At 40.8% G+C, this 17,371-nt stretch overlaps 1 protein-coding gene across 1 annotated transcript; it reads left to right on the forward strand.

Moving 5' to 3' along the window:
• Positions 1 to 543: 543 nt before the first annotated feature.
• On the forward strand, positions 544 to 16,383 carry LOC119916723 (methionine synthase reductase-like; the record flags this gene model as incomplete). The annotated part of the gene is given in 5 exon segments (XM_038736706.1): positions 544 to 586; positions 3,224 to 3,404; positions 4,099 to 4,217; positions 10,184 to 10,275; positions 16,199 to 16,383. Coding segments are annotated over 5 exon segments (473 nt in total), but the record flags the coding sequence as incomplete, so codon positions are not given.
• Between the last annotated feature and the right edge of the window lie 988 nt (positions 16,384 to 17,371).

A 17,371-nucleotide genomic window follows, 5' to 3' on the forward strand; every position in this document is an offset into this window, starting at 1 on the left:
ACTTTTCCAGGTTCATCTATCAGTGAGATACAAATACAGTGTAAGGGAACATATAGCAAGCACATCACAGAACTCTCAATCACTCTTTTTTCCCCCACAACTAATAGTTTGTAGTGGTCATATTGCATAGCAAATGACTAATCTTGGTGCTACAGGGTGAAAAGTTACCTCTAACTCTTATAAGTTTTTCTGATTTCTCTGACACATCCTTGCGGATGCAATGCACACTACATATTACCCAAAGAGGGCACCTTCATGGCTGGCATTGAAATAAGGTTTGCATAAGCAATCTGTTTCCTACTGGCTCCACATCTGGACACTTGGGATTCCATAACCCCGAGTTTGTAATTTCATAAATATAGAAGTGTGTCCTAGAAACAAGACTGTAACCTGGGTGGGGGTTACGGAGGATAGATTGGTAGGTAGGACGTCTCAATGGGCCGAGATGACTTTCACTTATTTTGTCTCCTCTCTGTCATGGTTGTCTGTGTAACAAATCTAAGCAATACAGCTGGATGATTGACAGTTGTGCTTGCCTTTCAGAGCATTTGCCGAAACTGCAGCCCAGACCTTATTCAGCAGCCAGGTAAGGTGACAGAAGAATAAAAACGCCGATTTAATTTTGCACTGCATGAACCTGTGCACAAATGTGCTCTTTTAGCATCATTCTTTAAGTACATGTGGTTGTCTTATTCTTGCCACATCATTGTGTAGGCTTCCTCATTTCTATTGATGTTTCCTAGCTGCACAATAAGTATACATTAAGAAAATGTACAAAGACATTAATAGTTCATTATGAATTGAAGAATTGAATACTTGGATGTGTTTCCGTATAAATTAAAACATCTGGCTCTCTTACGCAGCCATCTTATTCCAAACTTGATTATATTCCCAATAATGGCAAAGATAGAATATTTGTGTGTTTAGCAAATAATGATTTCATTTAGATTTTTCTTCTGTTCATTCACTTTGCAATTTTTTAATTGATAAATTTAATCTATTATTATTTTTCTACACCATACAAAAGTTGAGAAATCTTCATATAATTTATGATCTAAGTTAGTTCTTTTTAAGAGGCTGCATAGAATGTGTTATGCCCCAGAGAAGATGCATTATATTAACAGTGAAATGCCATTTTTAAGTGGTAGTGTACAGTACAGTACATATATTTTGGTCTTGTAACCCTCCAAACTAATTTGGCAATCTGTTGTTGTTTTATTAGGTAGTAGTAGTAAAAACCGGCGAGTTCACAAGATACAATATGTATTGATCTCGCACTATTGACAGTGGTTAATTATCTGTCATTTGATAGGGTATTATAACGTGTATATATAATTATTATGTATGTGTGTATATTTCTAAAGTTTGTAATGGATTCCCTTTGTCAGACCCTGAACATTGTAGTCCATGTTATGTGTGCTTTTGTTTGGATGGGTATTTATAGATGTAATTCCCTAATACACTCAACAGTGGGTGTAAAAACATGCACAAAGGAATGCACTGTAAATATTGTATCTATTGTTTTTAGGTAGTGGGGCTTATTTTAAATAGGCTCTAGTGTTCCTTCTTTTTGCCCCACTTAGCCAGTCATTGATTTGCTCTTCCTGTTAAGCTACTACCCATTAGGTTTGCTTTAAAGCGTATGTGGAACAGCAACATCTAACGCAATGTCAAAACTTCTCCGCTCCTCTCATTAGGTCCTCACTTAGCTGCTAATGTGTGTGTATGTTTGTGCAGAGAGACAGGGTACGGACAGGAGAGAGGGTGGCTGTAGTTTATCAGATGGTGCAGAGACATTAGAGGCCTGCATTATTGATGCTGTGGTCAATAGAGGTCTCCAGTGGCCCACAGGAACTGGAGAATGAAGGATGAGAGAGCGTGAGACTTCTTCAGCTGGCAGTGAAGACTGGAACAGAGAGGAGGGAGAAGCAGTTTTATTGAAGCAAGACAGACAAAGAAAGATATTTCTTCTCTCTCCTAGCAGTATTTTTTTAAGTTATTTTTCTAGAATGAAGTGCTCTTCATTGTGTGGACCTAAGGTGTACTTTTATAGTTGCTAGGGGTGTGGAATAATGGATAAAATAGTTTATTTCAAGTAATAGCTAAGCAGATGAAGTCATTAGCTTAAAGTAATGGCTAAGAAGTTGTAGTTAGCTAAAAGTAATGGATAACCAGTGGAAATAGTTAGCTAAAAGTATTGGATGAGCAGTTGAAATAGTTAGCTAAAAGTAATGGATGAGCAGTTGAAATAGTTAGCTAAAAGTAATGGATGAGCAGTTGAAATACTTAGCTAAAGTAATGGATGAGCAGTGGAAATAGGTAGCTAAAAGTAATGGATGAGCAGTGGAAATAGGTAGCTAAAAGTAATGGATGAGCAGTTGAAATACTTAGCTAAAGTAATGGATGAGCAGTGGAAATAGGTAGCTAAAAGTAATGGATGAGCAGTGGAAATAGTTAGCTAAAAGTAATGGATGAGCAGTTGAAATACTTAGCTAAAGTAATGGATGAGCAGTGGAAATAGGTAGCTAAAAGTAATGGATGAGCAGTGGAAATAGGTAGCTAAAAGTAATGGATGAGCAGTGGAAATACTTAGCTAAAGTAATGGATGAGCAGTTGAAATTGTTAGCTAAAAGTAGGCAGTTGTAGTAGCCTAATTAGCTGAAAGTAACGTTAATGGTTAAGTTGTTGTAGTAATGTTAGTTAGCTAGAAGTAATGGTAAGGCAGTCATAGTAGTTAGTTAAAAGTAACGGATAAACTGTTTAAAATAGTTAAAGTAAAATAATAATAAATTGCATTCAGTTTAAAATCCATTCAGAAGAACACATAACATGACGGGTGGTGTTGATGAGAGGGTACTTGAGCTCATCTGACAGGGGTATGTCAGACAAAAAAGGTTGTGAGCCACTGACGTAGATTATAATTTAGCACATTTTAATGTCATGTACATATTTGTAATTGGCATCCCATCAAAAGCTGTTGTTTAACTACATTTCTCTAAAGGCAGTTTGTGTGAATCATTTGTAGGAGCATTGCTGTATGTCCTTGAGAATTTATCCTCCCTCGTAATGCTTGTGCCTTTCTTTACCCTTCTGTTCTCCCTCTGCTTCTGTATTTCACTTCATCTCCCTGCTTGTGTCTGTCTGTATGCCTTGCACACATTCTTGTTTCCCTCTATCTCTGTTCTTCCTCCATCTCAAACTCTCTGTGGTCCCATCTCTATAGCTCCTGTCTTAGGCACCCAGGAAAGCTGCATTTTGTCTTTAACATAGTAGAGTTCCCAGCGTGCTCTGGGCGGCCTGCAGGGAGGCGAGGCTTGTGTACCAGTTGGCTGTTTGACCTCATCAATCCTGTCCTGGTTTTCCCTGGGAAGGCTGAATCCTCCGGCAGCCTGGCTCTGCCAAAGGTAATGAGTAAACTGGAAAATGGAGAGCTAGATTGTGTAAATTTGTGAACTTGGCTGATATATTTCTTGGTCTTGGCTGATAAGTGCTCATATTTGCGCGTACAAGTGCTGTAATAGTTTCAATCTCCCACTCATAGGGAGAAAAGTATACTCATGTATACACCTCCTGGCTAGGTTGAAATCCTGCTATGCCTTACTTTGCCCTCCCTTCTTTGTCTTTGTCTTAGTTTTGTATCAGTAAAAATGTTAGGAGAGCTGGGCTGCTCATTCTCCTTCAGATATTACAGAAGAGCTTCTTGAGTAAAATAGAAGGCAAGTGTGGATCAGAATATCAGATAATTGTGCAGTGTCTTCATGAAACTGCAGAACTCGAGGCTTTAGGGATTGAACCTGTTTCTACTACATGTTTTAAACTGCTCTAGGAACTCAATTTTAATGTGTGAGACACCAAAAAAAGAACAAGCTCTGGGCCAGTTGTGTGCGGTTAATTAAAGAATTAATTCAAATTAAAGCATGTGAATCCTCTCTACAACAGACTCTATGGATTCCAGTTGGAACTCATGAGTTTTCCTATTAGTATGGCTTAGAATATTAAGTAGATCAATTAATAGATTGGTAGGCCCACAGTGGTTTCTCAGCATTGTTGTAATTACTCTCATTATTTTAAATGCTTGCTAATGACCTCTGACCCTAGATCCATGTGAGTTTGAGACCCAGCTGCTCATTTCGGCCTCCCTCTGACCTGTCGGTGCCGTTCATAATGGTTGGACCAGGCACAGGAGTTGCCCCCTTTATTGGATTTCTCCAGCAAAGGTATGGCAAATTTAATATTTCATTACAATAATATCTTGCAACATAAGAAAAGACATTTTCATCAAGTTGGAGAGACATGGTGGATATTGAGATCCCCCATTTTGCAAATGCCTCCTTCACGAGGAAACAAATGCATGTGGTAATGTACTTGATCCTGCCAATGTTGTACATGTTACAAGATATGCTGCTGAAGTAGGTCAGCTAAATGTTCATATCAAGCATCAGAAACACGCAGGTTACATGCTAATTGGTGCACTGTGTGACGTAGATAAAATTCTGCACCCAGTAATGAATATTCACATTGTTCAAGTGATGTTAAGTGCACACCATCTATCCATATTTTCAAGGAATCTGCGGAAACAATTAAATGAGACCCCGCTCAAAGTCGATGAGAGTCGACGTTATGTACATCTCATAAGGCATAATAAATCTAGCAGCGTGGGCCGTGATCACGTCAGGGATTATTTCAGATGCTTCACTCGTCTCAACAGGAATAAATTGCGCCCTCTCTGATGCAGAAGTTTATGACTCGGCTTGTAATGAAGAGCCAGGAGTCAATGCAGCACATGGAGCGTTATTGATTTAAAAGTAAAAATTCCAGTAGTAGGTGGACACGTTGTTGGAGTAAATAATTGCTTGTAATTGCAGAAGAGGTGTTGTGAGGATACTGACTGTTAGCTGAGTAGGTACGTTCTCACCCGCTTGTTAAACCACTGCTGAAAGAGTTAAATGCTTGAAGAGTGCTATCATTTGGTAGAAAAACGTGACATTTTGTTAAATTTTCTGAGTTTCTGAAATGATGGCTTAATCAAGATTGCAAGACGATGACCTGTCAGAAGGATTTAATGTGAGTGAGGCTTCTCTATCCAGTGTCATGCCTGTGTGTTGAACCAGGCCCCACATCCACCATGACTAGTTAGAAAGTCAGACTGACATGTCTAACTCTTTGGTGGCTTTGTATAAATGAGGTTGTGCCCCAGTCAACTCCAATTGTCTCTAAATCCCTCGGACGTCTGATGTTTTTTTGCGCGTGGCATCAGCGGGTGATTGCTCACAGAGGTGACACGGCACCGACTGATGTGACGATGGATTGTCTGCAGCAGGTTTCGTGGGAGGATGAGTGGTCATCTGGGGTGAGAGGTTCTCGCGCATTTTGGGAGGCAGGAGTACTGAAGATGCCGCACGTTTTTCGGATTGACCTCGTTAAACCACTCGCAGACAGACTCCTCTTCTTAATGATCAAGGTTAGGCCAGAGGGACAGTACTCTGGTGGAAGGCAGTGATATGAACATATCAGTCTAACTTTGATCCTTACAGTGGTACCCAAACACAGCTCTTGAAAATCTAAGATATCAAAATGCACTTTTTAAGTGTTTTATTAATGGTCTGCTCTTGTAGACCTACTTGTCAGTGCAAGCAGAACACTCAGAGATTAAATGATTTTAGGAAGGCTTTGTTTCATAATACAACAACCACTAGCTCTCATCAAATGCATCCTTGAGAGTCCAATGTTATTTTTTTTTTGAATAAATTTCAAATCTTTTTTTGTTTTTCTTTCACAAGACTCTATAAGTATATATATATATATAGTATAAAGTCACAACAACCAATTCATCAGCTCGACTGTCTCCTCAGTCCCTTCTCCCTCTCTGTGTCTCTCATGCTCTCTCCTGCCAGCTGTGTATTGTGCTGGAGGATTGTAAAAACCTGTCGTGGTGTGCGGCATTATACAGACTCTAGCTTGAGATTCCAAACAAAGCCTTGCTGGCTGACGCTGCACTCTGATAGGAGATAACAATCACCAGTTTGTCACCGGGACACCGGATCTGCCTCAAGGCCCGAGAAAGGTCCTGTTAGCAACAAAACAACATGGGCACACTTCGATCTTTCTACCTCTCCCCGCCTCCCAGCCTCACTGTTAATCGATGGCTGTTTTCAAAAGTACTTTGTATGAGTTTGTAGCGCTGGTAACAAGTGGAAGAAGCGTCTCTAAAGGTCAGATGCTCACTTGGCAGTACCAGGAGATTTTAATAACGCTCCCCAGAAGTCTGGTATTGATTGCTGTGGTTGGCGTGGAAGGATTTTATGGAGAATGTGATTTTCAGTGTCTTTCTCTTTAGCTGGCAGCAGTGACAGTTAAACAAATGTATTTTAACTGAGTGGTTAGCCTTAATCTCCTTAACAGCTTGAACAAGCTTTTCTTTTAGAAAAAAATAACAGTTTTCTCAGTTTAATATTTAGGTTTGCCGGTAGGCCCACTTGGCACATTCTGTATGACAACTTTTATTAAGTTTGTGTTTTTGTGTGAACAAATATTGAGCTTCCATTTATCAGTCTAACCAGACAGCTGATCACAATTAGGCTGCAGCATCTTGCCACTCAGCATTGTCCTATATTATGAAAACATTTTGAATTGTTGAATGTATATGGGTGTAATTCTGCAACGTAATTTCAGTGATTAAGCATCAAGCTGTTGTTGTATTTAGGCTTTGTTTTTTGTTCTTGTATTTTTATGCCTAAAAAGCCGATCAGCATCTCTCGCACGGCGCTGCAAAGAAAACCGATGAAAGATATAAGATAATTGGGATGTTTACCAAGTCCTCACCTCAGCTTTCCATGCAGTTTCCCCTCCTGCTGATTATCTGAATGGCAATGCAAGGCAACCGCTTCTGATTTCGACCCCAGAATGGAGTGCTCTGTAGATGCTGTCTTTCCCCTGGGATTGTATTGCAGGCTGTTATAGTGTGGGGATGTGATGTGATGTGATTTGTATTCAGAGAAAGGCGCCGGTGTGGTCTACTCAGAATGGAATCCAGGTTTTTCATATTGGTATTGATCCCTTTAGGGCAGGCGGCAAGAGGAGAGAGAGAGACGAGCCCACTAAAATGAGTTTACTCGAGGCTGTTTGCAGATCAGAAGAATCTCGTCCAGGATGCTAATGGATGGGATCTGAGTGTTCGGATCAAGTCAGCCAGACAGCTCTGTTACTGTGCCCCATTCACAGACATCAAGTTCAAACAAACTTATTCTCCAAAGCATTTTTATTAATCAGTCAACTTAATGGAGAATTAGGGTGAAGCTTTGTTTCAGTATTCAAAATCAGGCTATTGCATTGATTTAGTTTTTTCACTAAGGCTAATTAGTGTAAAGCTGCAACTAACAAATTGATTGATCTCTTCGTTATTTAAAAAAATAAATATTTTAATCCCTTGGTCTATAAAATGTCAGTAAACAAGAAAGGTTTTTTTTTTAGAGCCCAATGTGGCGTCTTCACATTGCTTGTTTTGTCCAATCCAGAAGATATTGAATTTATAATGCCATTTTAAAAAAAAAAAAAAAATTACACATTTGAAAATCTGAAACCTGCAAATTATATTTTTGCTCGATAAACTACTTAAACAAGCTGCTCTCAAAAGTTTTTGTCACATCTCCCTTTTACTCATTTTACAAAATTGTGATGGGAAATCTTGAAACCTCCAGACACTCGCCAACGCTAAGAATACAGTTTTCAGTAGAGATACACCAATCGATCGGCTGTTGACTGGAATTGGCCATTTTCAGCTTAATCGGCCGTGACTTTTGACCGATGCTGACACATCAGCACAGACAGTGACGAATGTCTCAGCCACAGACACAAAGACGTGTGGTCAGCCTGGAAGGTCTTCATCGTGAGCGAAGAAGACACAACACTTGCCAGCCATGTTTTCCACACCGACTTTACTTTTACCCAGGTATATTAATGGTCGCCACAGTAAGCTATATTTGGCGACCCATTTTAGCACTTTGCAGAGAGAGGGGGACTTTATCTGGGATTACATACATGCAACAGTGAGCACACCTTTTGGTGCCGATGTCATTTGGTGCCATGTTTGTTTTTATAGGGGACGTCATTAACAACAAGCTTCCTCAACACGCTGCTCACCTGCTGCTGTGAAAACAGATTGCGGGGATAAAAACCCAAACATGACTTATTTGGGCACCTTTTATGAAACATACTGCTGATGTAGAAAGTCAAGAGAGCAGAGATATACAGGGAGAGAGAAACAGAGAGAGACATATGTAGGTGTGTGTATCTGAAAGGAAAAGCAAGGTCAACAGATTAAAGTAGTTTGTGAGTAAATACTAAAATAAGGAAATAATTAAGTAGAATTAAAGTATTGAGTTAAGGAATAACCTACTATAAATAGGGTAATGTCTTCTCTCAAATAATTTAAAGAAAATATACCCCCACCACAAAGACACTCTCATTCTGTGGGAAACATTGCTGTGTTATCTGCAATTCATTTGGATTTATTTGTACAAAAAAGCTCTGTTCAGTAGCTTAACCTGGAGCCCCTTTTAATTTTGAGCTGAGTGAGAAGGTCCAGGAACCTGGTGCAGTTTTGCAGAAAATCTGAAAGTTATTTAATAGTCAGTGTGTCCACCAAAGCGTTTTTTGCCAGCTTGTCACCACAAAGTATGTAGGGTTACTTGCTCTGGCACTTGCTCTGCATGAAGAGAAGGCTGAAACATGAGAGCAGAAACTGTCCTGTCCGTACGTGGGTTCATGAGATTTTGCGGGCGGGGAAACACCTCGGCGAGTAGGCACTTCGCTTCGTTCAAGATCGGATGTGCTCTGTACGGTGCTTGTCCCGCCCCTCCTGCACTGTGATTGGATGGCTGGGTAAAAAGTGACAGTGACGAGCGCAGCGTTTTTCCCAAAGTTGAACATTTCTCAACTGTCGGCGACCGGGAAGAAACGCCCAGCGCACAGCGCGGAAAAGACGCTCAGCGCCTCGTCACGCTCCTGGCGTTTTTACCAGCTAGTAAAAACGCGGCGCTCCCATTGGAATGAATTGAAAAAAGACACTGGTGTCAGAAAAAAAAACTTTGGTGGACACGGGCCCTTACAGGAAAGTTACAAAAATGTTTGTGCTGTCAATGATAGTTCTTAGAAAGAAAATCCGTATCTGCGAAGAAAATTGCCAATGGTGTAGTTTTAAGTGAAGTAGGAGCAGTTTTGTATCCAGCCTTTAAAAAACCTTTAAAATAAAAAAATCTTTGCAGATTCATATATTCTGGAAGATGGCGTGTATGTCATTTTAAGAATTTATCACCAGGTAATTAAGGATTTTTTTGTAAAAACGTTCTGAGACATAAATTATTACTCAAAGTAATAACAGTAATAATACAATATTATACTATTGCTTATGTACAACTCCAGCAAGCCTGAGTTGGCTGCCCTTTTTTTTAATTTTGTGACTTTTGGAAAACACAAAGCCTGATTCAGTTGGTTGGTGAAAATCAAAGGGTGGAGCTTAGGGGAAGCAGCACCTTATCCTCTGAGTGCAGCAGCACAGCACAAAGGCCCCAGTCTCAATGCCTCTCTGTGACATTCCTGAGCCCCTCGTCGTGGTTGGTCACCCCACCAATCAGACTGGGGTAACGGATAACCCGGCCTCTTTAGAGAGACTGCTGACTGATGGCATCATGAAAGGTTGGGGGTCAACTGTTGTTATCTAGGAGAGAGCTGTCACCTTAGCAGCAGGTGTGCGGCACAGATACTGGCATCCTCAGAGCCGCTTTGTGCTGCTGCGTTGCCATTGCCTGCAAAGGATTCTGGGAGCTTTGCCAAACTCCCAAACCACAAGAGGAATCACTTTTGCGGGAGCAGTTAATTTTTTATTTTTTTACTCAAGCGCAGTTGAACACACACAAAAGCCCTAGTTTCATTTTCAGTAACTGTTTATAGTGATGGCATCTATCCTTCTGTTTGGGTGAAATTTAATAATATATGTAATGTCCTCGCTGCTCGTTTCCGTGCATTAGGCCATTGCATCTCTCAGTGTACTGTCATTGCAGACAGTGCTTAATGGTGTCACTACTCTTCTTTAACCTCTGGTGCGAGGAAGGACTCCCTCTCCTCCATCTGGTCTCGTCGTGTGTTAGTATTGATTGACCGCTAACATCCTTTGCTTGACTTTCAGAGAGAATGAGAGGCGGAGAACCCTGAGGCCACATTTGGCGAGACCTGGCTGTTCTTCGGTTGTTGCCACAGAGACAGAGACTACCTGTTCAGGTAAGCTGTGCTTGTTATTTCAGATCTGTGGTTATTGACAGACCCCATACACATGTTCAATACATACTAGGGACGACTGTGACTCAGGAGGTAGGGCGGGTTGTCGATCCCCCTCCATGTCAAAGTGTCCTTGGACAAGATACAGAACCCCAAGTGTCTGGTGTGTGTGTGTGTGTGTGTGTGTGTGTGTGTTAATTTCTGTCTCTGATAAGCAGTTGGCACCTTAGCCTCTGCCATCGGTGTATAAATATGAGTGTGAATAGGTGTGTTGTGTAAAAGCACTTTGAGTGGTATGAAGACTAGAAAGGTGCATTTACCATTACTTTCTTTTCTTTAGCTCCAGCACTCAGCTCAAGGATGTAAAGTAAAATGTATGTGTTGCTGCCCTTCAAGCTATATTAACCAAGGACACGTGTTTTTCACATATGAGTGAAAAGGGGCAAGAGCACCAGCATATTGTGGTTTCGGCATGTAGTTGTGACTCAAGCAAGACGCTGCATACAGGTTATGTGAGTTTCACCCTTTTAGCTAAAGAGCAAATATGTTGAATATTGAAGCTTTGCTAAGAAATATTTTAAATATAAATGTTATCATTTTACTTTAAAGTTCTCTTCAGCACTGTGGAGCATTTTAGTATCTTTCAGCTCTTTGTTTTGGTTTTTACTGCTGGCAACTTTACTGCTGGGTTCACTCACTCATCGCTATCATCCGCCTCGTTTCTAGGCATAGAAGGCAGCTGTGAACATAGTGTAGCATTTAGCAGCTAAAGCGCAAAATAAATTTCCTCATGGGTCGGTGGAGACCAGAAATTTGACTCAAATGAATGCCAGTGCAGTGTTTCCCCTAGGATGGAGTTATAGCAGCGGAGGTGAAGCAGATTTTTTGTCTGAATATAAAACCCCAACACAACATGTCTCAGCAGTATTGCTTTGTGTCCATGAGCATGCGATGTACATCAGAATAGTTTAAAACTAGTGTTTTACCAGGTTAATGTGAGTTTTAGCTGAATGTTTTGGTGTTGGTGGTCATGGTCAGGGTGGTGGGGGGTTTGGGCCATTATTTTCCCCATATGTCTGAACAAAGAGTTGGAAAAGCAGGACAGATAATAAATAACCGACAGCAAAAGATCAGTCTACTGGGGAGGAACTACAAACTTTAGATTTGGGGAAAGTTATTTGGTTGGTTATGCTCTCCACAGTGATTTAACATTTATTGCACAGCATGTTTTGGACATCACCCCCTAAAACCCTGTTAATATGACCTCAGAATTGTTACGATTGTTCATGTTTGCCTTTTGCGTGCAACATGAGAAACCTTGTCCCTTCTGAGGTGCATTTTATTTGCACATTAAAATCCAAAAAGAAACATCTCCTCATTAGCTTAAAAGGACGAGTTTGCATCACTAATTTGCTTTACTAAACTCACCACCGTCCTTTCTTTTCCTAACAACCACTTTTTCAGACTCATCTGAAAAATAATTCAACCAGTCTGTACAGGACAGAGCTGCAGGCTACACCAGTTTACTCTCAGATTGTAACTGATGTTCTCAACATTGGACAAGAAGGCAGTAATAAAATAAAACTACCAGTTACTTTCTATTGAGCTAATGTTAAGTTACATAGCAGCCAAAAGACACAGCCTGCTGTTGAAACTTTCCTGCTCAGCTCTGTGTGAAGGGGAGGGGGGATGTTAGCTAACTTAGCGCTAACAGGCTTAATTTTTTCCAGCAGGTGGGGAAACAACAGACTTTTTTTGGTCTTGAGAGGCCGACACACTGTAACCGACATATAGGGGAAACACTGCAGAGTTACTTCATGAGGCTGGATGAGTAAGACGAGCTACTGTTGGCTAACAAGTTTGCCATGTAAACTAAAAGGTGATAAAATGTTGTGTTCATAACTTGTTTCCACTGCTGTGAAAAAAAACCTGTGAATGCAGCATTTGAAAGCTAAACCTAAATAGATTTGATAAGGGAATTGAAAAGATTCAGATTTGACAAGCAGATTCAGTTCTAGGTGCAGATTAGATAAAATGCGACTGAACCATAACCCTACTGTTTATATTACCTTAAGAGTTTATGGTTTATTGCTCAGCACCAAGGGCATCGGATTAATTTCAAGCTGTGTGTGTGTGTGTGTGTGTGTGTGTGTGTGTGTGTGGTGATAGATAGACCGGAGACTTCAAATGAACAAGTACCAATTCAGGAAAAAACTTTCATATGAACAAGCCAGCTGAGCTACCTTTGTAATATGAAGGTCCACAAAAAGCAACGTGAAAAAACTGTTTACCTCAACCAACCTGCTACTCTGGTAATTGGCTTCAAATGTGGCTTACCGTTCACACAATTTCTCTAGGCTGTTCCTCAATATTAAAACTCAACATTGCACCAGTGTGAGTACAGTAGACGTTATGTGGGGTGTGTCCTAACGCCAAGTTTAAAACCGTAACCAGCAACATAAAATGGCAAAACGTACAGGTTCCAAGTTTGAAGTCTGTATCGATCGATCCTTGAGCTTCAGTTTTGAAGCAAATCCTGGTCATTACTTGCCCTCATTGAGAAAGCAAAATGTGCCAAGAACAGAGGAAATGGATTGAAAGTGGTGAAAGTGGGGGTGCAAATGGCCCTTGGACCCACTACTTCCGGTGTCCATGCTCAACACTGACATGAGGTTGTATTGTAGACAGGAATTGAAGGGGGGGCAGTGTTCTATGAATGTTAGACTACTTTTTTATAGATTGACCTCTTGGTTTGTTAAAGCATTCTAACCTCACATCAACCTGTGAGTGAATCATTGCTCTGATCAGTTTGTTTTGGCTTTACTCTCTTCTGACTACACACTAATTGATCGGCTCTTGCTGAGTATCAGCAGCATGTGTGCACTCGATGCTGGTGCACTGATCGAGTTCTTTCACAGGATTAAATAGTGTGAATGGATTAGCATCCTTAATGACACAAGAATAGATCACAGAGGATGTTGTTTGTTCCCCTTTTTCTCCCTATATCCCTTAGTTAAATACCAGCTCACAGCCAGGTAGTGGGCAGTGTTTGTTCACAGTGTGGGCTTCTCTGATGAACACCCTCACAGTGTTGACCAAAGTGATTACTCTGTGTTTTATGAGCCACCCATGAAGCGTTGTACTTAATTTAAATAGGTTAGCAGAATGAGAACAACATACTTGCAGTTGCATTACCTGCCTGCATTCATCTCAGTTGGATTTCTCTCAATTTGATGTCTACCGTTGCCTTGAAACGCAGGAACCTGCTTAGTATAGTTTGAAATGGGTTTTTTTTATGTCTCATATTTTTTAAGAAAAGCTTACCCAAAGTCGGGCAAGTAGGGGTTGAAATATTACAAAATGTCGAGACAGGATGTGCCCAGCTCTCCGATGGTGTTCAGAATTTTCCACCAGCAAAATAAAACAAACAAGGCTTGCGATGCACCTCAATCAGCCGCGGCACTTAACATCCCTGTGAGAGGTTGATGCCAATCTGCCTGCCTGTCACATCAAGCCTGTCCTCCCCTCTGCTGCACTTATCCTTTCCCCTCCCTCTGATTCCTCTGCCTCCTTTATGGCAAGTGATTTCATGCTGTAGAGGAAACATAACGGGAAGGCCTGCTGGGTTCATTTTAGGGTCCAGGATATTGCCACAGGCTGTTATGTGTATAAACACACAGAGGAGTCTGGCAGAATTTGGCTCTCAGAAACCCTCGGCTCAGCGCCAGTGAGATGTTTTCCCGTTGTCCGTCCCATTTTCATGAATGCGATATCTCAGGAACACCTAGAAGGAATTTCTTTAAATGTGGCACAAACGTCCACTTGGACACAAGGATGAACTGATTAGAATTTGGTGGGCAAAGGGCAAAGGTCACTGTGACCTTCAAGGATTGATGACCATGATGACGACACAGTTGCCCTTCAGTGTTCTGTTTTATTTGTTCTTAGGAAATGTTCTGGGGGTCATATGTCTTCTGAGGCGGTTGAAGCCATTGATTAATATCTTAAGAGAGTGTTTGATGTGAAAGGATAAACTGTCAGTATGAAAAGCCTGTTAATTACTTAGCTTTGACAGGCCAGCACTTTCTACATTTATTGTCATTCAGTTTGGTTCAGATCACTGTGACCTCAAAAGAACCTTGACAAGCATGTTTTTGGCCGTAACTCAAGAATTGATGTGGTAATTATGACAAAATTTCACACAGATCTTTAATTGGATGCAACGATGAAGTGACGGCATTTTTTACCTAAAATGTCAAAGGTCTACTTCACTGTGACGTCATAATGTCCGGGAAAAACATTGGCCATTATTCATCACCGTAACTCAGCAACAGAAGGGGAAAATGTGACAGATTTGCCAGTTAGTTGGACACTGAATAGAGAGGCACTTTGGACTCAAAGGTCATTGTGACCTTAAAATTTTAAGAATTAATTGGACGATTCCAGATTTCACACACATGTTGACTGAGTTAACAATAACTAGCACCGCATTTTGTGTAACTATACTTTATAAGAATCCATCTTTACATCGTAATCAAGTACATGTGTACCTGTTTAGCCAACACATCTATGAAAATCCTTCGTTAATCACTTCAACAATATATATTTACTGGAACCATACCTACATATCATCAATATAGTGATTCAGCCAAAAAATACACTTTATACCTTTTTATTCAACTCTTTCCAAGTATTCACTACATATGAGTCTGGACAGATGTGGAAGTAAACTGCAACTTGACTGGTTAGTCTATGATGATTCATATTCGGACGTCAAAAACAAACTAGACTCCGCCATGCTTCTCCTTGTTATTCATGTTGTTGCTCTCATGTTCAAACAGACTTTGTAATCACATGTCTCGGTCATAACAACAAGATTTCTTTTAGCGACTCTTTCTCTAATCAAAGGTAAATATTGCAGGAGAGGCAACAGCTCTGGATGTTTCACATAGAACAAAGACAACATAATGCATCTCTTCCTTTAGCATTCACACCGCATTGTCTGTGTGTTATTGGAAAATGTCTTATTTTAGTCGAGGGGTTACTGCAAAACAGACCCCTGAAGCGAAGACCTTCACCCATGAACTCAGAGCCGTGACTTGTTATCAGTGTGTGTGTTGCGCTGTGGTGTCGGTGTGTGTTTCTGCTCATTCCGGCTGCTTAACTTTAGAGAAGACGCCGCTCTGAGCCACAGTAAACCCTTACTCCCTCCCCACCTTCCTCTTTCCTTCCCTTCCAATAGCACCCCAGGCCCTGTGAAAAACACTGAAGCAGAAGGAGTAGTTGCCAACCGAACCACAGATAGGGAGCAAGGTTACACCCAACTGCAAGGCTGGGAGGATTGATTGTAAGAAGATGCTTATAACAGTGACTCAGCCTTGCTTATGAAATCCATATTTTCTTTGCACTTTTCTCGTTAAACAAAATAAATTGTTTGTCTGGCTCAGTTTTGCTCAGACCTTTTGGCCATCAGTGTTCTGTTTTACCTAACCTGATGTTGTTTTTTTGTTGTTGTTCTTAGGAAATGTTCTGGGGGTCATGTGTCTTCTGAGGCGGTTGAAGCTATTGCTAAATATCTTAAGAGAGCACTGGATGTGAAAGGATAAACAGTATGAAAAACCTGGTTAATTACTTGGCATTAACAGGCCAGCAGTTTCTACATTTTCTTCATTCAGTTACAATAAAAATATGCATGTTCTTTCTCTCTCCATAAAATTGTGGACAGGTGGTCAAGGTTGGTCAACATTCACTGCCACATGATCTTTTCTCCACATCAGAAACTGAATCTTTGGCTCCTGAGCTTTACAAAGAGTTATGACAATTTTGGTTTTGTAAATGCGGAACAACCTGCCCAAGATTACAGGAATAACCTTGAAGGAAATTGGATTTAAAACATCCTGACATGTTTGGATGTGTCTTCTTCCAGAGAGGAGCTGGAGAGCTTTGTGTCCAACGGTACCCTGAGCCACCTCAAGGTGTGTTTCTCCAGAGACGAGGAGGAGGAGGAAGAGGTGACCAAGACCTCAGCAGCACGACCCAGATACGTCCAACACAACCTGCTTCTCAACAGCCAGCACATAACTGACATCCTGCTCAAACAGAACGGCTATCTCTATGTGTGCGGGTAAGAAATCTCATCCCTCTTATAATTTGAACCATAATTCATCCTGACTGATATATTCTATTTTTTAATCTGCTTTACATTTATCCCAGTGTGCACTTGGTATGGTTGAGTCATGTTCTGGCACTAATGTGTGAAAGGACTGCGAAACATCTCACTCGCAGCTCTTTTCTGCACTCTAGCTCTCTCTGTCAGGGAGTCTGTACGGCTTACAGAACCATTACGATCTGTTACATTACTAGTCACAATAATGTACATATTATTAATAATATTGGCAATAAACCTATTTGACATGAGAGTATAATCTCTGTTTAAGCTAATATTGTTCTGACTATCAAACAAATAACTGATAAGTATTTTACAGGGATTCTCTCTGAGGGTAAATTGTTGCTTATAAGAAAGAGAAAAACCTACATATCTTGCTAAAGAACTGCTTGAAGACATGCCGAGCTGCATCCAGTGCCAGGTGCAATGACTATGTGACTTGCTTAAAGGCGAGTTATCACATATTTTGAATTTGGGCGTAATGACAAGGAACTTTCTGCGCCCAATATCTCTTCTCTTACTCCTTTGTTACTGCTGACCTCACACTGTTGCAACATCCTGTACAGTTGGTAGCATTTATGGTGTGTATGTACCCCCTTTTCCCCTCCTTTCACATTTTTTCTGTCAGTACAAAGACGACGAGACCAAGCAAAAACATATAAGTCAACATTTGCATTGCTCAGTATCACCTTTCTCTCTCTATCATCACTGCCAGGCCTCTTACCTCACCTTTGAGTAAATGATCTTTAAAACATCAGAACTGTTTGAATTCCTCACACTCTAAGAAGATCACTTTAGAGCCACGGGATGTTGAATCTGCCCCAAAATGCTTCAACAGCAAAATGGAGATTTCAGCAATTTCCTTCCAGGACACTGCTGGACTGTGGCAGCACCTCTTGGTTTTACAAAATATGGCCTTGCCACTGTGCTTAA

This window comes from Micropterus salmoides, unplaced genomic scaffold (assembly GCF_014851395.1).
Source record: "Micropterus salmoides isolate LMB-PRFRI ecotype aquatic unplaced genomic scaffold, ASM1485139v1 Ms_hic_scaffold_2123, whole genome shotgun sequence".
NCBI classification, from domain to species: Eukaryota; Metazoa; Chordata; class Actinopteri; order Centrarchiformes; family Centrarchidae; genus Micropterus; species Micropterus salmoides.